At 46.6% G+C, this 23,742-nt stretch overlaps 1 protein-coding gene across 1 annotated transcript; it reads right to left on the bottom strand.

The window, feature by feature from the left end:
* Positions 1–2,993: 2,993 nt before the first annotated feature.
* On the bottom strand, positions 2,994–23,723 carry LOC106570437 (peroxisome biogenesis factor 1). Its single transcript, XM_014142767.2, is given in 25 exon segments — positions 2,994–3,335; positions 3,557–3,687; positions 3,790–3,978; positions 5,328–5,564; positions 9,564–9,740; positions 10,939–11,042; positions 12,240–12,382; positions 12,479–12,543; positions 12,892–13,026; positions 13,352–13,518; positions 14,385–14,571; positions 17,496–17,650; positions 17,750–17,920; positions 18,008–18,104; positions 18,345–18,477; positions 18,887–18,972; positions 19,081–19,149; positions 19,151–19,191; positions 20,903–21,026; positions 21,178–21,297; positions 21,467–22,215; positions 22,530–22,644; positions 22,925–23,008; positions 23,115–23,261; positions 23,469–23,723. Coding segments are annotated over 25 exon segments (3,819 nt in total). The 5' UTR covers positions 23,577–23,723; the 3' UTR covers positions 2,994–3,250.
* Positions 23,724–23,742: the final 19 nt, after the last annotated feature.

Consider the following 23,742-nt stretch of genomic DNA (forward strand, 5'->3'; position numbering starts at 1 on the left):
ACAGTTCTTTACATATTACATTATTGTCATCCCTCTAGTTCCCTTCCCATGACACTATGTGATTGATAGATTGGACAATCAATCATAATATTGTGTCCCAAATGGCACCCTATGACCAATATCATGCACTACTTTTGACTAGTACCCTATGGCCCCATAGGACCCTGGTTAAATGTACCGTAATTTCCGGACTATTGAGCGCACCTGAATATAAGCACAGAATTTTTTTTCAAGTTTTTTTTTTAACATAAATAAGCTGCACATGTCTATAAGCCGCAGGTGCCTACCGGTACATTGAAACAAATTAACTTTACACAGGCTTTAACGAAACACGACTTGTAACAAAAATAAATAGGCTTTAACGAAACACGGCTTGTAACAAAAATAAATAGGCTTTAACGAAACACCGCTTGTAACAAAAATAAATAGGCTTAAACGAAACACGGCTTGTAACAAAAATAAATAGGCTTTAACGAAACACCGCTTGTAACAAAAATAAATAGGCTTTAACGAAACACCGCTTGTAACAAAAATAAATAGGCTTTAACGAAACACCGCTAGTAACAAAAAAGAAAACATTTGCAGTAAACAGAAGCCTACCAAGAAAGTCATTGCTCCAGACCAAGCTCCCGTGCAGCAGCTCTATTTCCTTTTCCAACAGCCAGAACAATCGCCTTCAACTTGAAAGCTGCATCATATGCATTTCTCCGTGTCTTTGCCATGATGAGGGTGACAAAATGACCACCGTAATCAGAATGATGGGAAGTTTGGGCGCGCTCGATTTAATCTAAACAGTAAACAAAAAAGTTGTTTGACCTTAACCCGGTCGGCAATTTCATTGGTCTAATGAAAGCTTCATGCCGGCAAAAAACTGAGCACGTCACAGAATGTTTTTTTTATTAATTTTTTTTTATTTCAAAGCGGGAAAAATCCATATATTAGCCGCGTCATTGTTTATGCCGCGAGGTTCAAAGCGTGGGAAAAAAGTAGCGGCTTATAGTCCGGAAATTACGGTACAGTAGTTCACTACATAGAGAACAAGGTGCTGTTTGGGACGCAGCCCATCATCTCACCAGTCCTGAGGGGGAAGGGTTGCCCAGCTCAGACTCAAAGGAGCTGCCGAAGTACAGCCTCCAGATGTTACCACGGGGGTCCTCAGGGGGGACGTCACCGAGGTCCAGCAGCACCATGGAGTGAAATATCACATTTACATAAGTTTCAGACCCTTTACTCAGTACTTTGTTGAAGCATATTTGACAGCCACTACAGCCTTGAGTCTTCTTGGGTATGACGCTACAAGCTTGGTACACCTGTATTTGGGGAGTTTCTCCCATTCTTCTCTGCAGATCCTCTCAAGCTCTGTCAGGTTGGATGGAGAGCGTTGCTGCACCGCTATTTTCAAGTCTCTCCAGAGATGCTCAATCGGGTTCAAGTCCGGGCTCTGGCTGGGTCACTCAAGGACAATCAGAGACTTGTCCCGAAGCCACTCCTGCGTTGTCTTAACTGTGTGCTTAGGGTCGTTGTCCTGTTGGAAGGTGAAACTTCACCCCAGTCTGAGGTCTTGAGCAGGTTTTCATCAAGGATCTCTCTGTACTTGTGGTCTCATGGTCTGAGAGTCCTTTAGGTACCTTTTTGCAAACTCCAAGCGGGTTGTCATGTGCCTTTTTACTGAGGAGTAGCTTCCATATGGCCACTCTACCATAAAGGCCTGATTGGTGAGATGGTTGTCCTTCTGGAAGGTTCTCCCATCTCCACAGAGGAACTCTGGAGCTCTGTCCGAGTGACCATCGGGTACTTGGTCACCTCCCTGACCAAGGTCCCTCTCCCCCACTTGCTCAGTTTGGCCGCCAGGTGGCCGGCACTTGGAAGAATCTTGGCGGTTCCAAACTTCTTCCGTTTAAGAATGATGGAGGCCATTGTGTTCTTGGGGAACTTCAATGTTTTGGTACCCTTCACCAGATCTGTGCCTCGACATAAGCCTGTCTCGGAGCTCTACGGACAATTCCTTCGACCTCATGGCTTGGTTTTTGCTCTGACATGCATTGTCAACTGTGGGACCTTATATAGACAGGTGTGTGCCTTTCCAAATCATGTCCAATCAATTGAATTTACCACAGCTGGACTCGAGTCAAGTTGTAGAAACACCTCAAGGATGATCAATGGAAACAGGATGCACCTGAGCTCAATTTCGAGTCTCATAACAAAGACTCTGAATACTTATGTGAATAAGGTATTTTATATTTTTATTTAATACATTTGCAAAAAAAAATCTACATCTGTTTTCACTGTAGAGTGATGAGAATTTTAGAATAAGACTGTGACGTAACAAAATGTGGAAAAAGTCAAGTGGTCTGAATACTTTCCAAATGCACTGTATATCCTGTCTGGGGGTATCGTCGGACAGGGCCACAGTGTTGCTTGCTCTTTGAGGTCTTAGGCTGGGTTTCCGTATAAGCACTTTGACATCTGCTGATGTAAAAAGGACTTTATAAATACATTTGATTGATGATCAGGACACATTAGCACCAGGTATCAATGGGGCTATTGTGTAGACCTGACCAATCTTGATCGGATGACGAAAACCACAAAGGTCTAAGCGGATCTAGGGTAGCATCGTTTTCTCCATCTAGTGCACGGTTCCCCAATAGTCACCCCCAGGGCCATTTTATTTGGCCCCAAATTATTTTCGTTGGACATGTGTAAAGAGTCATGTGATCATATCCCAAGGTAAATCAAGGTTTGAAATTCTTTTTTTTTGGTCAAATACTATATCTGTTGGGCTTCATGCGGTCAATTTGCAGTGTACAAATTATAACCATATCCCAGCTGCTCAAGAAAAAAGTGTCAATAGCTGAACGAAATTGAGGACCCCTGATCTGCTGGTTCCTAGCAGGAAAACCTGTGCCTCTGCATTAGTGATATCACACTTATACAGTACTGTAGGTGTAACATCAGAAAATAAACATGATAAATGAAATGCAAAAAATATCAAGTAATATCATAATGCTAATTGTTTAATTTGTGATACATTGTACAGATTTACATGTTTTTTCCCCATGATAATTTAGTTGGAAACATTAATCGTCAATATGTCCGTATCATACAATAGTGTACAATCATATTTACATTTAAATGCATACGTGTGCATGGATTTATATTATGTAGCAGATACATTAAATAAAAATGGCTAAATTACAAAATGACCATTAAATTAGCAGGTCAAAATGAACAGATAGACATACACGTGTCATTAAGCGAGCGTTACTCTTTGGCCGGGTTTGAATGTCACTGTGCTCTGAGACTTTCCTTCTCCCAAAGCTCCAAAGGACTCATACCTGATGAGACAGAAAACAACAAGGCTGGAAAGAAAATGCTTTAGACCAGGGATGGGAAACTTTGATGGGGGTGGGGGCCACAAAAAACAGAACTCATCATGAGGGGCCGCAGTGCCTGGTGGGTATGCATATATATATATTTGGTGTTTTGATTTCCTGAGAAATTGATCAAAGTATTGACATTTTTATGGAAAGCAAAGATGTACTGCAGTACTACTCACAGGTCTGTGTACCTCCTCCAGTCCTGCTTGCTGAGGGAGGCTCTGGTGGCATCCAGGGCTGAGGTGAGGTGGGCCTGACACAGGAGCAGACCAGGCCTGATGGGGCCACCCTGGACTGGGACACTGTCCTCCTGCACAGACAGACAAACACCTCCTACAGTTACTAGTGCTTTGAGAGTAATGTATGAAAAGTGCTTTATAAACAGAGTTACTATTCCAGATAAAGTACTGACAGTAGCTCGTCTGTAGTTGCTCTTGATGTTGCTGATTTCCAGACGGAGGCGGTCTAGCTGCTCATGGCTGAGCTCCTCGTAGCCATCCTGTAGAGAGGACATATAGGCCGGGGGGTGGGAGAAGCCAGGGTCTCTGACCGACGCACCGGTCAGGTCATTAGAGTTGGGCCCCGAGACACCCTGGGAGTTCTAGGGGGACAGACAAAGGGAGGGTGAGAACAAAACAGCTTTAGACAGAGCTCTCCACAAAGGAGTGCATGTCATTTAAAAAGATTAGCTAATAACTTATAGACCTACAAGGGGTAACATTTATTGGATAGTTCCAAGAAGATGGTTTGTAGATGTTCAACAACATTTCAACTAACTATCCACTAACCCTAACCCTTATTGTTAGCATGCAGATGCTTAGATTGACCATCCATAGATCTATATGGGACTTACTATCCAAATAAAGTGTTACCCTACACAGTTCTTTACATATTACATTATTGTCATCCCTCTAGTTCCCTTCCCATGACACTATGTGATTGATAGATTGGACAATCAATCATAATATTGTGTCCCAAATGGCACCCTATGACCAATATCATGCACTACTTTTGACTAGTACCCTATGGCCCCATAGGACCCTGGTTAAATGTACCGTAATTTCCGGACTATTGAGCGCACCTGAATATAAGCACAGAATTTTTTTTCAAGTTTTTTTTTTAACATAAATAAGCTGCACATGTCTATAAGCCGCAGGTGCCTACCGGTACATTGAAACAGATTAACTTTACACAGGCTTTAACGAAACACGACTTGTAACAAAAATAAATAGGCTTTAACGAAACACGGCTTGTAACAAAAATAAATAGGCTTTAACGAAACACCGCTTGTAACAAAAATAAATAGGCTTAAACGAAACACGGCTTGTAACAAAAATAAATAGGCTTTAACGAAACACCGCTTGTAACAAAAATAAATAGGCTTTAACGAAACACCGCTTGTAACAAAAATAAATAGGCTTTAACGAAACACCGCTAGTAACAAAAAAGAAAACATTTGCAGTAAACAGAAGCCTACCAAGAAAGTCATTGCTCCAGACCAAGCTCCCGTGCAGCAGCTCTATTTCCTTTTCCAACAGCCAGAACAATCGCCTTCAACTTGAAAGCTGCATCATATGCATTTCTCCGTGTCTTTGCCATGATGAGGGTGACAAAATGACCACCGTAATCAGAATGATGGGAAGTTTGGGCGCGCTCGATTTAATCTAAACAGTAAACAAAAAAGTTGTTTGACCTTAACCCGGTCGGCAATTTCATTGGTCTAATGAAAGCTTCATGCCGGCAAAAAACTGAGCACATCACAGAATGTTTTTTTTATTAAATTTTTTTTATTTCAAAGCGGGAAAAATCCATATATTAGCCGCGTCATTGTTTATGCCGCGAGGTTCAAAGCGTGGGAAAAAAGTAGCGGCTTATAGTCCGGAAATTACGGTACAGTAGTTCACTACATAGAGAACAAGGTGCTGTTTGGGACGCAGCCCATCATCTCACCAGTCCTGAGGGGGAAGGGTTGCCCAGCTCAGACTCAAAGGAGCTGCCGAAGTACAGCCTCCAGATGTTACCACGGGGGTCCTCAGGGGGGACGTCACCGAGGTCCAGCAGCACCATGGAGTGGTCCAGCCCGCACCCTCTCTCCCCTTCCCCCGTCGAGTCATCAGACCCACTGCTGTGGTTCAGAAAGATCATGGAGGACAGGCTTATGTCGCTGTCCGAACCCGAGCCCAGGTCCTAGAGGGATAGAGAGGAGAGGTTTACTGGTTCTGGAGGGAGAGAGAGGAGAGGTTTACTGGTTCTGGAGGGAGAGAGAGGAGAGATTTACTGGTTCTGGAGGGAGAGAGAGGAGAGGAGAGGTTTACTGGTCCTGGAGGGAGAGAGAGGAGAGGTTTACTGGTCCTGGAGGGATAGAGAGGAGAGGTTTACTGGTCCTGTAGGGATAGAGAGGAGAGGTTTACTGGTCCTGGAGGGATAGAGAGGAGAGGTTTACTGGTCCTGGAGGGAGAGAGGAGGAGTTTACTGGTCCTGGAGGGAGAGAGGAGAGGTTTACTGGTCCTGGAGGGAGAGAGAGGAGAGGTTTACTGGTCCTGGAGGGAGAGAGAGGAGAGGTTTACTGGTCCTGGAGGGAGAGAGAGGAGAGGTTTACTGGTCCTGGAGGGAGAGAGAGGAGAGGTTTACTGGTCCTGGAGGGAGAGAGAGGAGAGGTTTACTGGTCCTGGAGGGAGAGAGAGGAGAGGTTTACTGGTCCTGGAGGGAGAGAGAGGAGAGGTTTACTGGTCCTGGAGGGAGAGAGAGGAGAGGTTTACTGGTCCTGTAGGGAGAGAGAGGAGAGGTTTACTGGTCCTGTAGGGAGAGAGAGGAGAGGTTTACTGGTCCTGGAGGGAGAGAGGAGAGGTTTACTGGTCCTGGAGGGAGAGAGGAGAGGTTTACTGGTCCTGGAGGGAGAGAGGAGAGGTTTACTGGTCCTGGAGGGAGAGAGAGGAGAGGTTTACTGGTCCTGGAGGGAGAGAGAGGAGAGGTTTACTGGTCCTGTAGGGATAGAGAGGAGAGGTTTACTGGTCCTGGAGGGAGAGAGGAGAGGTTTACTGGTCCTGGAGGGAGAGAGGAGAGGTTTACTGGTCCTGGAGGGAGAGAGAGGAGAGGTTTACTGGTCCTGGAGGGAGAGAGAGGAGAGGTTTACTGGTCCTGGAGGGAGAGAGAGGAGAGGTTTACTGGTCCTGTAGGGATAGAGAGGAGAGGTTTACTGGTCCTGTAGGGATAGAGAGGAGAGGTTTACTGGTCCTGGAGGGAGAGAGAGGAGAGGTTTACTGGTCCTGTAGGGAGAGAGAGGAGAGGTTTACTGGTCCTGGAGGGAGAGAGGAGAGGTTTACTGGTCCTGGAGGGAGAGAGAGGCGAGGTTTACTGGTCCTGGAGGGAGAGAGAGGAGAGGTTTACTGGTCCTGGAGGGAGAGAGAGGAGAGGTTTACTGGTCCTGGAGGGAGAGAGAGGAGAGGTTTACTGGTCCTGTAGGGATAGAGAGGAGAGGTTTACTGGTCCTGGAGGGAGAGAGAGGAGAGGTTTACTGGTCCTGGAGGGAGAGAGAGGAGAGGTTTACTGGTCCTGGAGGGAGAGAGGAATAGGGAGGAGAGGTTTACTGGTCCTGGAGGGAGAGAGAGGAGAGGTTTACTGGTCCTGGAGGGAGAGGTTTACTGGTCCTGGAGGAAGAGAGAGGGATAGGGAGGAGAGGTTTACTGGTTCTGGAGGGAGAGAGGGATAGGGAGGAGAGGTTTACTGGTCCTGGAGGGAGAGAGAGGAGAGGTTTACTGGTTCTGGAGGGAGAGAGAGGAGAGGTTTACTGGTTCTGGAGGGAGAGAGGGATAGGGAGGAGAGGTTTACTGGTTCTGGAGGGAGAGAGGGATAGGGAGGAGAGGTTTACTGGTCCTGGAGGGAGAGAGAGGAGAGGTTTACTGGTCCTGGAGGAAGAGAGAGGGATAGGGAGGAGAGGTTTACTGGTCCTGGAGGGAGAGAGAGGAGAGGTTTACTGGTCCTGGAGGAAGAGAGAGGAGAGGTTTATGGTCCTGGAGGAAGAGAGGGATAGGGAGGAGAGGTTTACTGGTAGTGTAGAGGGATAGGGAGGAGAGGTTTACTGGTTCTGGAGGGAGAGAGGGATAGGGAGGAGAGGTTTACTGGTTCTGGAGGGAGAGAGGGATAGGGAGGAGAGGTTTACTGGTTCTGGAGGGGGAGAGGGAGGAGAGTTTTACTGTAGTCACAATCCTAGGAGGATATTGCAACGTTATTGCTGCATCTAGTGCTTTGTGGATGAAGTTGTTACACTTCTATGCCCAGACAACGGATCCCAGAAACCACAGGAGGATGGTGGGAGGAGCTACATTGCATTCGGAAGTATTCAGACCTCTTGGTTCATCTTTGCCTCGATCCTGACTAGTCTCCCAGTCCCTGCCACTGAAAAACATCCCCACAGCATGATGCTGCCACCACCATGCTTCACCGTAGGGAAGGTGCCAGGTTTCCTCCAGACGTGACACTTGGCATTCAGGCCAAAGAGTTGAGTAGACCAGAGAATAGACCAGAGAATCTTGTTATTCATGGTCAGAGTCATTTAGGTGCCTTTTGGCAAACTCCAAGCGGGCTGTCATGTGCCTTTTACTGAGGAGTGGCTTCCACCTGGCCACTCTACCATAAAGGCCTGATTGGTGGAGTGCTGCAGAGATGGTTGTCTTTCTGGAAGGTTCTCCCAACTCCACAGAGGAACTCTGGAAGTCTGTCAGTGACCATCGGGTTCTTAGTCACATCCCTGACCAAGACCCTTCTCCCATGATTCCTCAGTTTGACCTGGTGGCTAGCTCTAGGAAGAGTCTTGGTGGTTCCAAACTTCTTCCATTTAAGAATGATGGAGGCAGGTGCCTCCAGAGTGGCGCGGTGGTCTAAGGCACTGCATCACAGTGCTAGCTGTGCCACGAGAGATCCTGGTTCGAGTCCAGGCTCTGTCGCAGCCAGCCGTGACTGGGAGACCCATGGGGCGCCACACAATTGGCCCAGCGCTGTCCGGGTTAGGGGAGGGTTTGGCCGGCAGGGATGTTCTTGTCCCATCGCGCTCTAGCGACTCCAGTGGCGGGCCGGGCGCATGCATGCTGACACACTGGTGCGGCTGGCTTCTGGGTTAAGCGGGCATTGTGTCAAGAAGCAGTGTGGCTTGGCTGGGTTGTGTTTCGGAGGACACGACCTTCGCGTCTCCCGAGTCCGTACGGGAGTTGCAGCAATGGGGCGAAATGGGGCTTTTTTAAAACCCTTTTTTTACCCAAACAAAAACACACAAAATAAAGAATGATGGAGGCCACTGTGTTCTTGGACCTTCAATGCTGCAGACATTTTTTGGTACCCTTCACCAGATCTGTGCCTCGACACAATCCTGTCTCGGAGCTCTACGGACAATTCCATCCACCTTATGGCTTGGTTTTTGCTCTGCATGTCAGAGCAAACTGTGGGACCTTATATAGACAGGTGTGCCTTTCCAAATCATGTCTAATTAATTGAATTTACCACAGGTGGACTCCAATCAAGTTGTAGAAAGAAGGATGATCAATGGAAAAGGATGCACCTGAGCTCAATTTACAGTCTCATAGCAAAGGGTCTGAATACTTAAAAAAACAGATACCTTATTTACATATTTTTTTATAAATTTACAAACATTTCTAAACCTGTTTTCGCTTTGTCATTAGGGAGCATTGTGTGTAGATTGATAAGGGAGAAAAAAATATTTAATACATTTTAGAACTAGGCTGTAACTTATCAAAATGATGAAAAAGTCAATGGGTCTGAATACTTTCCAAATGCACTGTATAGGAGTACGGGCTCATTGTAATGTCTGGGATGGAATAAATGAAACGGGATCAAACATATGGATACCGTGTTTGACTCCATTCCAGCCATTACAAGGAGCACGTCCTCCTATAGCTCCAGCCTCCACTGTCAGAAACCTCAAAATATTATTGGTCCTTCACAGCGAGCCCAGCAAATCTTTGTTGGTTCCTTTTACAGATCCATTTACCTCTACCATTCATTACAACTACTACACTGTTAATGACATAAATCCATGTAGCTCTACTATTAAACCCGTAGCCCTCTCTACTGAAGCTATGGTATTAGAACCAATAGCTGACTGAATATCATACATTGCTGTAGTGTATCTCTACCATTAGACCCACAGCGACCCCTGGCTGTAGGATGACTCACATGCAGCAGGCTGGGCCCCAGGCTGCTGTGGATGGCCTCTAGCTGGGCGTTGTACAGCAGGGCCTTCAGGTCAGCGCCAGTGAACGTGTCTGTGGCCCCGGCTATCTGCTCCAGGTCCACATCGTCAGCCAGGGGAACCGAGTGGCTCAGAGCCCTCAGGATCTCTACACGCGCCTCCTGGGGGGGGGGACAGCCCCATCGGGTTATATATATATAACGTAGCTAGAACAGCCCTGGACTTGATATTCTATTGATCACTGAGAAACACTGGAACAATGAGATGTGACAGGGTGTCAAATGATCACTCATGTTCATACTAAAATAAAATGGTTTCCTCCATTACAATCACTCAAAAGGCTGCGTCCCAAATGACACGCCATTCCCAACATAGTGCACAAGTTTACCATTGGCCCAATTTAGGACTGAGTGTGGTTCAGACCTGGTCAGGAGGGGAACAGTATAGACTATATAGGACTGAGTGTGGTCCAGACCTGGTCAGGAGGGGAACAGTATAGACTATATAGGACTGAGTGTGGTTCAGACCTGGTCAGGAGGGGAACAGTATAGACTATATAGGACTGAGTGTGGTCCAGACCTGGTCAGGAGGGGAACAGTATAGACTATATAGGACTGAGTGTGGTCCAGACCTGGTCAGGAGGGGAACAGTATAGACTATATAGGACTGAGTGTGGTCCAGACCTGGTCAGGAGGGGAACAGTATAGACTATATAGGACTGAGTGTGGTCCAGACCTGGTCAGGAGGGGAACAGTATAGACTATATAGGACTGAGTGTGGTCCAGACCTGGTCAGGAAGGGAACAGTATAGACTATATAGGACTGAGTGTGGTCCAGACCTGGTCAGGAGGGGAACAGTATAGACTATATAGGACTGAGTGTGGTCCAGACCTGGTCAGGAGGGGAACAGTATAGACTATATAGGACTGAGTGTGGTCCAGACCTGGTCAGGAGGGGAACAGTATAGACTATATAGGACTGAGTGTGGTCCAGACCTGGTCAGGAGGGGAACAGTATAGACTATATAGGACTGAGTGTGGTCCAGACCTGGTCAGGAGGGGAACAGTATAGACTATATAGGACTGAGTGTGGTCCAGACCTGGTCAGGAGGGGAACAATATAGACTATATAGGACTGAGTGTGGTCCAGACCTGGTCAGGAGGGGAACAGTATAGACTATATAGGACTGAGTGTGGTCCAGACCTGGTCAGGAGGGGAACAGTATAGACTATATAGGACTGAGTGTGGTCCAGACCTGGTCAGGAGGGGAACAGTATAGACTATATAGGACTGAGTGTGGTCCAGACCTGGTCAGGAGGGGAACAGTATAGACTATATAGGACTGAGTGTGGTCCAGACCTGGTCAGGAGGGGGGCAGTAGAGGGACTTGTCCAGGCGGCCAGGCCTCAGCAGGGCAGGGTCTATAAGGTCTGGACGACTAGTGGCAGCCAGGACATACACACCTGGACATGAGCATGCACGCACACGCACACACAGAGGGAAACATAAGACAAGCAAACCGCTAAGCAAAAGGAACATTGCTGGTAAAATGACTGTACTGCTGTTCATTTGTCTAAATTTATTTTAAAAAATAAAAGGAAATAAAGCCGACTAAGCAAAGCCTAATGAAATGGGCCAAAAGCTAGTAGGATAGATAGATAGGGTACTAACCCTGGGTGCTGCGTGCCCTGTGTAGGGACTGGGATAGATAGGGTACTAACCCTGGGTGCTGCGTGCCCTGTGTAGGGACTGGGATAGATAGGTTACTAACCCTGGGTGCTGCGTGCCCTGTGTAGGGACTGGGATAGATAGGGTACTAACCCTGGGTGCTGCGTGCCCTGTGTAGGGACTGGGATAGATAGGGTACTAACCCTGGGTGCTGCGTGCCCTGTGTAGGGACTGGGATAGATAGGGTACTAACCCTGGGTGCTGCGTGCCCTGTGTAGGGACTGGGATAGATAGGGTACTAACCCTGGGTGCTGCGTGCCCTGTGTAGGGACTGGGATAGATAGGGTACTAACCCTGGGTGCTGCGTGCCCTGTGTAGGGACTGGGATAGATAGGGTACTAACCCTGGGTGCTGCGTGCCCTGTGTAGGGACTGGGATAGATAGGGTACTAACCCTGGGTGCTGCGTGCCCTGTGTAGGGACTGGGATAGATAGGGTACTAACCCTGGGTGCTGCGTGCCCTGTGTAGGGACTGGGATAGATAGGGTACTAACCCTGGGTGCTGCGTGCCCTGTGTAGGGACTGGGATAGATAGGGTACTAACCCTGGGTGCTGCGTGCCCTGTGTAGGGACTGGGATAGATAGGGTACTAACCCTGGGTGCTGCGTGCCCTGTGTAGGGACTGGGATAGATAGGGTACTAACCCTGGGTGCTGCGTGCCCTGTGTAGGGACTGGGATAGATGGGGAACTAACCCTGGGTGCTGCGTGCCCTGTGTAGGGACTGGGATAGATAGGGTACTAACCCTGGGTGCTGCGTGCCCTGTGTAGGGACTGGGATAGATAGGGTACTAACCTGATCATTTGTCTAAATATATAAAAAATGAAAATATATCATAAAACTAAATCAAGCCGACTAAGCAAAGCCTAATGAAATGTATGTTAAACATATGACAGCAGTGTCTGTTCTAGGTGCCGCCCTCCTCTCTCCGTACCCTGTAGTCCCTCCACCCCATCCAGCTGGGTCAGTAGCTGGTTGACCACCCGGTCAGTGACCCCTGTGTTGTCGTGGCCCCTCCTGGGTGCCAAGGAGTCAAACTCATCAAAGAACAGGATGCAGGGCTTAGCAGCCTGGGCTCTGCAGGGGAACAGAAACACAGGGAAGTATAGGATAACACTACACCAGCACAGTTTGTAGCTATGGTTACAGTATTGTGTAGCAAAGTGCACACACCTCTGGAAGATGTCTCTGATAGCCTGCTCACTGGCTCCAATGTACTTGCTGAGGAGTTCGGGACCCTGAAAACAGTATTAAAAAAAACACACTCATATGCGACTCAATGAGACCATGCAACAATAAGTTCCCAGTGTTAACTCTTACCATGTATTCTTGTACTAGAACGTATTTCAATCAATCAAATGCATTTCTAAAGCCATTTTTATATCAGCAGATTTCTCAAAGTGCTATACAGAAACCCAGCCTTTAAGCATTCATATATCTAGTCACCGATACTGGGGCTGTGAACACAAATGGCACCCTATTCCCTACATAGTGCACTACTACCCTATGGTCCCTGGTCAAAAGTAGTGCACTATATAGGCAATAGGGTGCGATTTGAGACGGGTCCTGGTACATTTCAAACCCACCTTGACACTGATGAAGTTCATCCCACTCTCCTTGGCCACGGCACCAGTCAGCAGGGTTTTCCCAGTGCCTGGAGCGCCGTACAGCAGAAGTCCTGAGCGCTGCCGGATGGGAAGGCTGGAGAAGAGCACCGGATACTGGAACATACAGAGAAGACTGACATGAGTGAGAGATGGGTGACTATCCAATAACACACCAAGTACCTCATATCAAATTCTAGAGACGAACAGCTCCACCAAAACTGAGACAAAGATCTACAGCAGCACCAATTCATGTATTCATCCAACCTGTCCTGTATACTGTATAACCTGGGTAAGTAATTGAGAACCATTTTTCTGGTACAATAACAACCTGGTCTTCCTGTGAGATTTGTACTGACCTGATCCCAGATCATTGTTACGCTCACTATAGGAGTTAGCAAGACAACACACACAGATCTGGGACCAGGCTAGTGAGATTCACCTTGGCCGGTAGCAGGATGGTGTCCATGAGTAACTGGCGTACTTGATGCAGCCCCCCTACCCTCTCAAGGCCTGCACCACTGGGGCTCTGCAGCTGAGCCCCCCACAGAGTGGGAGGGGTGAAGCCCTTCAGAGCCTGCACAAAATCCCTCCACGACAGACACACCCCTGGGACGAGAAGAAGACAGAGTATACGACGTTACAATAAAGACAGCATAAGGACTGATTCTCATTTCAAATGGACAACCAAGTACAGTACTCTATTACTGTAGTCATGTGATAACCATGTGTTGTGTTTGAAGTTGGGAGATGTGTGTTATGGGTTTGGTGTGAATGAAATATCTATAGCCTTTGTTTACTAATTCAACGTCATTTTTAGGAATCTGAAGGATGCCACAAACAGAGATAGTTTTATATATGGGCCAAAAGCTAGTAGGATAGATAGGGTACTAACCCTGGGTGCTGCGTGCCCTGTGTAGGGACTGGGATAGATAGGGTACTAACCCTGGGTGCTGCGTGCCCTGTGTAGGGACTGGGATAGATAGGGTACTAACCCTGGGTGCTGCGTGCCCTGTGTAGGGACTGGGATAGATAGGGTACTAACCCTGGGTGCTGCGTGCCCTGTGTAGGGACTGGGATAGATAGGGTACTAACCCTGGGTGCTGCGTGCCCTGTGTAGGGACTGGGATAGATAGGGTACTAACCCTGGGTGCTGCGTGCCCTGTGTAGGGACTGGGATAGATAGGGTACTAACCCTGGGTGCTGCGTGCCCTGTGTAGGGACTGGGATAGATAGGATACTAACCCTGGGTGCTGCGTGCCCTGTGTAGGGACTGGGATAGATAGGGTACTAACCCTGGGTGCCCTGTGTAGGGACTGGGATAGATAGGGTACTAACCCTGGGTGCTGCGTGCCCTGTGTAGAGACTGGGATAGATAGGGTACTAACCCTGGGTGCTGCGTGCCCTGTGTAGGGACTGGGATAGATAGGGTGCTGCGTGCCCTGTGTAGGGACTGGGATAGATAGGGTACTAACCCTGGGTGCTGCGTGCCCTGTGTAGGGCGTTGGCATGGATGGCCCTCTCTAGCAGCAGGGCCAGGTCACGGGGCAGGTAGCCCTCTGTTTCCTTGGCAACAATCCCCAGGTCGAGCGTGTGTAGGGTCTCCTTGGATACAGCAGTCTTACTGAGGATCAGACAGCGCAGGATCTCTCCTCTCTGGGCCTGACAGACAGACAACACAGTCACAATACATATCAAATTTTACTTGTCACATTCTTCGTAAACATCAGTCGTGGCCAAAAGTTTTGAGAATGACACAAATATTAATTTTCAAAGTCTGCTGCCTCAGTTTGTATGATGGCAATTTGCATATACTCCAGAATGTCATGAAGAGTGATCAGATGAAATAGATTCATTGCAAAGTCCCTCTTTGCCATGCAAATGAACTGAATCCCCAAAAAACATTTCCACTGCATTTCAGCCCTGTCACAAAAGGACCAGCTGACATCATGTCAGTGATTCTCTCATTAACACAGGTATGAGTGTTGACAAGGACAAGGCTGGAGATCACTCTGTCATGCTGATTGAGTTTGAATAACAGATCAGCTGCAGGATCGGGGCACCACCAGTACAGAGCTTGCTCAGGAATGGCAGCAGGCAGGTGTGAGTGCATCTGCATGTACAGTGAGGCAAAGACTTTTGGAGGATGGCCTGGTGTCAAGAAGGGCAGCAAAGAAGCCACTTCTCTCCAGAAAAAACATCAGGGACAGACTGATATTCTGCAAAAGGTACAGGGATTGGACTGCTGAGGACTGGGGTAAAGTCATTTTCTCTGATGAATCCCCTTTCCGATTGTTTGGGGCATCCGGAAAAAAGCTTGTCCGGAGAAGACAAGGTGAGCGCTACCATCAGTCCTGTGTCATGCCAACAGTAAAGCATCCTGAGACCATTCATGTGTGGGGTTGCTTCTCAACTCCAAGCATTGATTATGCAAGAACGGGCTGCCATCAATCAGGATGAGACCCAGAAGTTAATTGACAACATGCCAGGGCGGATTGCAGAGGTCTTGAAAAAGAAGGGTCAACACTGCAAATATTGACTCTTTGCATCAACTTCATGTAATTGTCAAAAAAATCCTTTGACACTTATGAAATGCTTGTAATTATACTTCAGTATTCCATAGTAATATCTAAAGACACTGAAGCAGCAAACTTTGTGGAAATTAATATTTGTGTCATTCTCAAAACTTTTGGCCACGACTGTAGACTAACAGCGAAATGCTTACTTACGGGTCCTTTTTTCCAGAAAAAAATATAAATGCTACACTTACAGATGGTCCACATTAACCGTTTACAGATGGTCCACATTAACCGCTTACAGATGGTCCACATTAACCGCTTACAGATGGTCCACATTAACCGTTTACAGATGGTCCACATTAACCGTTTACAGATGGTCCACATTAACCGTTTACAGATGGTCCACATTAACCGTTTACAGATGGTCCACATTAACCGTTTACAGATGGTCCACATTAACCGTTTACAGATGGTCCACATTAACCGCTAACAGATGGTCCACATTAACCGCTAACAGATGGTCCACATTAACCGCTAACAGATGGTCCACATGAACCGTTTACAGATGGTCCACATGAACCGTTTACAGATGGTCCACATTAACCGCTAACAGATGGTCCACATGAACTGTTTACAGTAGGTCCACATTAACCGCTAACAGATGGTCCACATTAACTGTTTACAGTAGGTCCACATTAACTGCTAACAGATGGTCCACATTAACTGTTTACAGATGGTCCACATTAACTGTTTACAGATGGTCCACATTAACTGCTAACAGATGGTCCACATTAACCGCTAACAGATGGTCCACATTAACCGCTAACAGATGGTCCACATGAACTGTTTACAGTAGGTCCACATTAACCGCTAACAGATGGTCCACATTAACTGCTAACAGATGGTCCACATTAACCGCTAACAGATGGTCCACATTAACCGTTTACAGATCGTCCACATTAACTGCTAACAGATGGTCCACATTAACCGTTTACAGATGGTCCACATTAACCGCTAACAGATGGTCCACATTAACCGTTTACAGATGGTCCACATTAACCGTTTACAGATGGTCCACATTAACCGTTTACAGATGGTCCACATGAACTGTTTGGCATAATTATTATCACAAAGGTGAATATGATGCCTTTATACAAATTACTCGACAGTCACAAAGCGAGACATAATTATGTAATACACATTATTAGAAAGAAAGAAAGCTACATGTAGCAACAAAGACACCATCATGTCCGTGTAGCAGCAAAGACACCATCATGTCCGTGTAGCAACAAAGACACCATCATGTCCGTGTAGCAACAAAGACACCATCATGTCCGTGTAGCAACAAAGACACCATCATGTCCGCGTAGCAACAAAGACACCATCATGTCCGCGTAGCAACAAAGACACCATCATGTCCGCGTAGCAACAAAGACACCATCATGTCCGCGTAGCAACAAAGACACCATCATGTCCGCGTGAGCAACAAAGACACCATCATGTCCGGCGTAGCAACAAAGACACCATCATGTCCGGCGTAGCAACAAAGACACCATCATGTCCGCGTGAGCAACAAAGACACCATCATGTCCGGCGTAGCAACAAAGACACCATCATGTCCGGCGTGACAACAAAGACACCATCATGTCCGCGTAGCAACAAAGACACCATCATGTCCGCGTAGCAACAAAGACACCATCATGTCCGCGTAGCAACAAAGACACCATCATGTCCGCGTAGCAACAAAGACACCATCATGTCCGTGTGACAACAAAGACACCATCATGTCCGTGTAGCAACAAAGACACCATCATGTCCGTGTAGCAACAAAGACACCATCATGTCCAAGAAATATTCATTCAGTTACTTCTTGCTACTTTGATGGTAAGACAAAATAGATATTTCAGAGCATTGGCAACCAGCGCAAAGTCAAACTGGATAAATGGATGTGGTTCCCAGATCTAGGATTAGCTTATTCTCCCCCGATGCTAACCTGAGCCATTAGAGGTAGAAATGCTAAACTGACCCAAAATCAGCGCAGGGGCAACTTGACCCTACCCCAGTTACCTGATCAGGAGGCTGGATGTGTATGAAGCCCTGGAGGAAGTGGGAGCCCTGCACCTCCCTGAGTGACGGGTGGAGGGAATGTTCACTGTGACTGCTGATGACCAGACACACCAGGCTGGAGCGCACCACCACGTCATGTACCATGTCTCTTAGACCTGGACAACACACACAGGGAGGGGTCACGACACACACACAGATATTAGATGTCTATGAACAAGAAATACACACACACACAGAGTTGTATAGGATCATACTCTGGGCAATGTGCAGCCTTAGGAGAGCCTCTGGTCCGTGTTCATGTTCCGGTGAGGTCGGTGCCCCCGTCACATGATCCAGGTCATCCAGCAGGACCACCGAGGGCTGTCTCCACACCGCCTGTTCAAAAACCTCTTCCAATATCTGCCTCACGGTCTCTGCTCTCTTCCCTGCAGAACATTATACAACAACACTGTATCATCATGGTCAAAAATAAACAAGTCACCACAGACATAAGTGAAAGGTCCAACTCCCACCTTTCAGCTTTTTGCAGTCAACCACCTCCACATGAGCATCCAGGTCCTCCATAGTTTTCCTACACAGAGCTTTGGAGAGAGCCGTCTTCCCACTTCCCTGTGAGGGAATACAAAACACACACCGGACAGTCACCAATGCTCACAGTCCACAATCCGATTGAGTGTGTCACTACAGCTGGCAGTGGTATCTGTTTTAACCTACATATTAGCCCTTAATATCAAGATCAAACTCTTTTAACTCAATGTGATCTGACTTGGACATTCAGATCATGTCAGAATCAGTCCTGCTGATTTCTGGGAAAGATTGACAGAATGACCTGATGAGGTCAGAGGTTACCTTGGCCCCTGTAATGAGCAGGGCTCCGCCCCGGAGGCCCCGACCGGTGGACACCAGCTCCCAGGAGAGAGGCCGTCCCATCAGGCTGTGGGAGAGGAAGTCAAACCCCGTCTTACTCAGCTCCTCCACACCACTGGGGACAGCACAAGAGGAGAACACAGGTCACATCATGGCAGAGGCAGGGCAGTGACACACTTTGGCTGCGTTCCAGGCCGATTACATTGCAGATGCATGCCAGATCGCATAATGCCTGGATAGGTGTTTAACATGTCAACTAAGCAAATCATTTGATATGGCAGTCTGTTGCCCGACTGCGCAGTGGATGATGTGGCACACAACCATTGGTTGATGCAATGCAACGTCTGCAATGTAGTCGGCCTGGAACTCGACCAATATAAAAACATTACCATTAATCAACAATCAAGCAAAAACATCAATTCTATACAGTTTGTGAGATGTTTAGTATAAGAATATCTATTTGGTTCACACAGCTATCACTTCAACAGGTTACGGTGTGTTCTGTAAGGAATCTGGTGGTTTACCCAAGACTGCTGAGAGAGGGTAGATCTTGATTAGGGGTCTCACCCATGGCTTTCACTGTAGGCATGGTTACAGGTTCCCTGACAACCTAGACATCATGAGAACGGGGGGGTGCAACTCAATATTAGGAAGGTATTCTTAATGTTTTGTACACTCAGTGTATGAAGTCTGAGTAAGCAAAGCTTGTCCCTGATACCTGTATGTCTGATTTCTGTATCACACATGGAGCCAACAGAAACAACTGGTCAGGAGCTTTACTCTCCGGCTCGTTCTGACTTCAACACAGTCAGAGCAAACTCCACCTTGCCTGAAGTGAGAAGACCAAGATTGTATTACATTTACAATGCAATCCATACGCTTTGGGTGAGATTGAAGGACCTGCTGCCAACCATCACAGAGTGACTTATTCCCTCTGACATTTCTTGATTTCTTGTTTATTATTTGTGTACAGTGCCTTCAGACAGTATTCATACCCATTGACTTATTCCACATTGTTGTGTTCCAGCCTGAATTCAAAATGGATATAGATTTGTTTCTCACCCATCTACACAATGACAACGTGAAAACATGTTTTTAGAAATGTTTGCAGATGTATTGAGAATGAAATAAAGAAATCTCATGTTCATAAGTATTCACGCCACTTGAGTCAATACTTTATAGAATCTATTTTCACAGCTATTACAGCTGTGAGTCTTTCAGGGTAAGTCTCTAAGATCTTTGCACATTATTCTTGAAAAAATGATTCAAGCTCTGTCAAGTTGATCATTGCTAGACAGCCATTTCTTAGTCTTGCCATAGATTTTCAAGCTGATTTAAGTAAAAACTGTAACTAGGCCACTCAGGACCATTTAATGTCGCCGTGGTAAGCAACTCCAGTGTAGATTTGGCCTTGTGTTTTAGGTTATTGTTCTGCTGAAAGGTGAATTTGCCTCCCAGCGTCTGTTGAAAAGCCGACTGAACCAGGTTTTCCTCTAGGATTTTGCCTGTGCTTATAGCTGTATTCCATTTCTTTTTATCCTAAAAAAACTCCCTAGTCCTTGCCAATGACAAGCATACCCATAACATGCCACCACCATGTTTGAAAATATGAAGAGTGGTACTCAGTGATGTGTTGGATTTTCCCTGAACATATCGCTTTGTATTCAGGAAAAAAAGTACATTTATTTCTCACATTTTTTGCAGTATTACTTAAGTGCCTTGTTGCAAACAGGATGCATGTTTTGGAATATTTTTTATTCTGTTAAGGCTTCCTTTTTTTCACTCTGTCATTTAGGTTAGTACTATGGAGTAATTACAATGTTGTTGATTCATCCTCAGCTCTCATATCACAACCATTAAACTGTGTAACCATTTTAAAATCACCATTGGCCTCATGGTGAAATCCCTGAGCAGTTTCCTTCCTATCCGGCAACTGAGTTAGGAAGGACGCCTGTATCTTTGTAGTGATACACTATCCAAAGCCTAATTAATTACTTCACCATGCTCAAAGGGATATGCAGCATCTACTTTTTTTTTTTTTTACCCATCTACCAAGCGGTGCCTTTCTTTGCGAAAATGTTAACCACTATTATTGAACACAAAATGAGACCATGCAACTTATTATTTGACTTAAGCACATTTTTACTCCTTTATTTAGGCTTTCCATAACAAAGGGGTTGAATACTTACTGACAAGACATTTCAGCTTTTAATTTTGTATTAATTTCAAAAAAGTTCAACAAACAAATTTCCACTTTGACATTATGGGGTATTGTGTGAAGATCAGCGACACATAATCTAAATTAAACCACTTAAATTCCGACTATAACACTACAAAATGTGAAAAAGGTCAAGGGGTGTGAACACTTTCTGAAAGCACTGTATTTGTTTGACATTTTACTGCACAGTTAGAAGCTAGTAACACAAACATTTTACTGCAGCCGCTATAGCATCTGCCAAATGACCAATAAACTTGGATTTGATTTTTATAGTGCACTATAAAGGGTACAGGGTGCCATTTGTGATGCAACCTATGTGTACCTTCAGTGGCAGGTAGGAGGATGGTGTTGCAGCGGCCGGTCAGACAGGCTAGTGGTTCGTGGCTCTGGGTGTGCAGCCAACCCAGGAAGGCAGTCTGAATCTCCACCTCACTCACTGCTGCAAGCTAGGAGGACATCAGGCCAGGGGTCAAACAGCAACACGGAAAGTACAAGATTAGGCTGAATAGAACAGTAGAATCCATAGAATTACATATACCAAACGTACCAATATGTCAAAGTTCTGGAGATATAACATGATGTAAAAATAAATGTTACCAGTGGTTTTAAAGGCTGCAGGTGGATACTGGTGGCTACTTTAGGAGTTGACTTGATTGGCTTGATTCTCACTGATGAGTGTGGATTGATATGAAGACTAGTTTCCAGGGATTGTGGGATCTGAGAAAAACAACTGTATGAGGCATGGATACATATGAGCCTCAATATGAATAAGTTAGAGCTGAGAAACCTGGAAACCATGGGTAGAACGATTGAGAATGGGTCATTTGATTAGGCCTACATCGTGCCTAACTTGAGTTTAGACCATGGCTTAAGTACATGTACTCACCCAGACCTTTCCACTGTGGAGCTCTCTCTCTCTAGATGACACCTGCTTCCCTTTCAGCCCCTCTGTAAGGTGACACACCACCTTGACTACAGTGGCATCCTCTTTTTCCTCCCTGTCTCCTGCCCCACCAGCACCACCGGGCTGGGGAGCACCCCCAGCACCGCCACTCTTCTTCTTTTCCATGGCCTGCTTAGCCCTCTCTCTCACCTCCTTGGGAGAGAGGACCTTGGACAGTAGGCCGTACGTCACAGCTGGCTGGCCTCCATTGATATTACCTCCCATCTGCTGGCCCCAGGGCAGGATGTGGACAACCCCATGGGTGGCACTCAGAGGGCCAGGAGACACGAGCGGTGCTCTGCACACTCTGAAGACTGAGTCACTGAGGAGGGCAGGGATGGTGGGGATGGGGGGAGTCTCTCTCACAGGGTCATAGTTCCCTGTTAGCATGTACCTGACCAGGCTCTTTACGTCTGCAATCCCACCCCACTGCTGGGGGCTCTGGAGGGCAGCAGTGTTAGGACGTTGTTCTACAGGAAGTCCAGTCTCCTGAACGCTGAACTCCTGAGAGGACCTGGAGGAGGGTGAGAGGTCAAAGTTCGGCTGCCTGTGGAGGGGCTGGTTCTGATTGGATAAGGATGATCCAAAAGGAGCGCAGGAGAGGTCCTCACTTCCAGCACGGATTTTAGGAGAGACGTGTAGCTCTGTGAACTGCTCTAATCGACCGTACGGTACAGTTGGGGTGAGTGAAGCTGCAGAAGAAGAAGAGTATGAACGATAGTATTACATGAACTGCAGATGAGGCTGGTGGGAAGAGCTATAGGAGGACGGGCTCATTGTATTGGCTGGAATGGAGTAAATGGAATGGAGTCAAACATGTGGTTTCCATATGTTTGATACCATTCCATAAATTACATTCCAGACATTACAATGAGCTTGTCGTCCTCCTATAGCTCCCCCAACCAGCCTCCTCTGATCAACTGTTTCTTTGGTCATAACATAGGAGCTGGTGATTTCATATCTGTTAGATGTTGAGAAAATGTAAAAAGTGAAAATCAGTGCTGACCGATTCTGATGTAGATGACTGTTCTCTGGTCCACCCACACAGGAAACACTGCATCAGGAAACACCACTCTAATCTGATCCAGGAGCTGCTGCTCCAGCGCTGCACTGTGGAGCTCCTGAGGACAAGACATGGTTAAATATTTGCCCATCCCAGACTGTACATTTACGAACCATATTGACAGTTGCTCTTCAATGTTGAATTTGCTCTGACAGCAAAGGATCAAAACTAGCCTGGGTAGCTGTCTGTTGCATAACAACGACAAAATAGTTGAATGAATAAGAAACCCACAGGCAACACTCCCAGGCTATACTAAAACCATACGGTACTAATTGTTTCTGATGGGTGAGCTTGCCTATTGCACAATACTGTACAAAAGCCTCTCTATAGGTTCTCACCAGGATTTCCCAGTCGTCAGAGGAGAGTGGTTCCACAAACACCTGCTGTACAGACAGGACCTGCTGGCACGACCGCAAGAAGCCCTGAAACCATCCAACATGAGTTAGTAATCAGGAAATGTGGGGTTATCAAGGCATGATGAGTTTGGGGAATGGGCAAGAAGATAATTAGTGAATGGGACATTATTACCTGCTCTCCATCTCTGAGTCCAAGCTTCTCTCCCAGTTGCCTGCTCAGCGCTACTTTATGGTCCTCCTGGTTGGCAGGGCTTCTGCTTCTGGTCCAGCTGAGGAACACACGGGCATCATGACCCCAGGACAGCTCCAGGGCCTGGTTCTTTATAACACAGAATATAGCTAATTGCATGAAAAAACGTTGGGAAAATGTCATACTACAGATCAGACCAGAAGAAATGGCATGCAATGGTTACAAGTGCAAGTTATCTACCGGTAGTTTGCTGATAGTTTGGCATAGTTATTACTTGACACAACTAAAAAGACAACACTAACTAGCTGTTAGCTAGCTAGCTAGTTTATAGCTTACGTCATGGAGAGAGAGCTGTTTTAACAAGTTTGAAGGAAGGTGAAGAAAACAGTTCTTCGTGTTGTGGAAAATCAGAGTGACAGGTTGGATGCCATGATTGCCCAACATAACTAAATATGTTTGCAATATGATCAAAATTCCCCTTTTCAGAGCATGGAAATATACTGTTAGTAGCTAGCTAGCTAAGCGACGTGAATGTACTCTTGGGAATCGATGCATTCGGTGCTATGTCTGGCAGGCAAAAGTAGCTGACCTGCTTTTTTGTTTTTCACAG

Source organism: Salmo salar, chromosome ssa14 (assembly GCF_905237065.1).
Source record: "Salmo salar chromosome ssa14, Ssal_v3.1, whole genome shotgun sequence".
Lineage (NCBI taxonomy): Eukaryota > Metazoa > Chordata > Actinopteri > Salmoniformes > Salmonidae > Salmo > Salmo salar.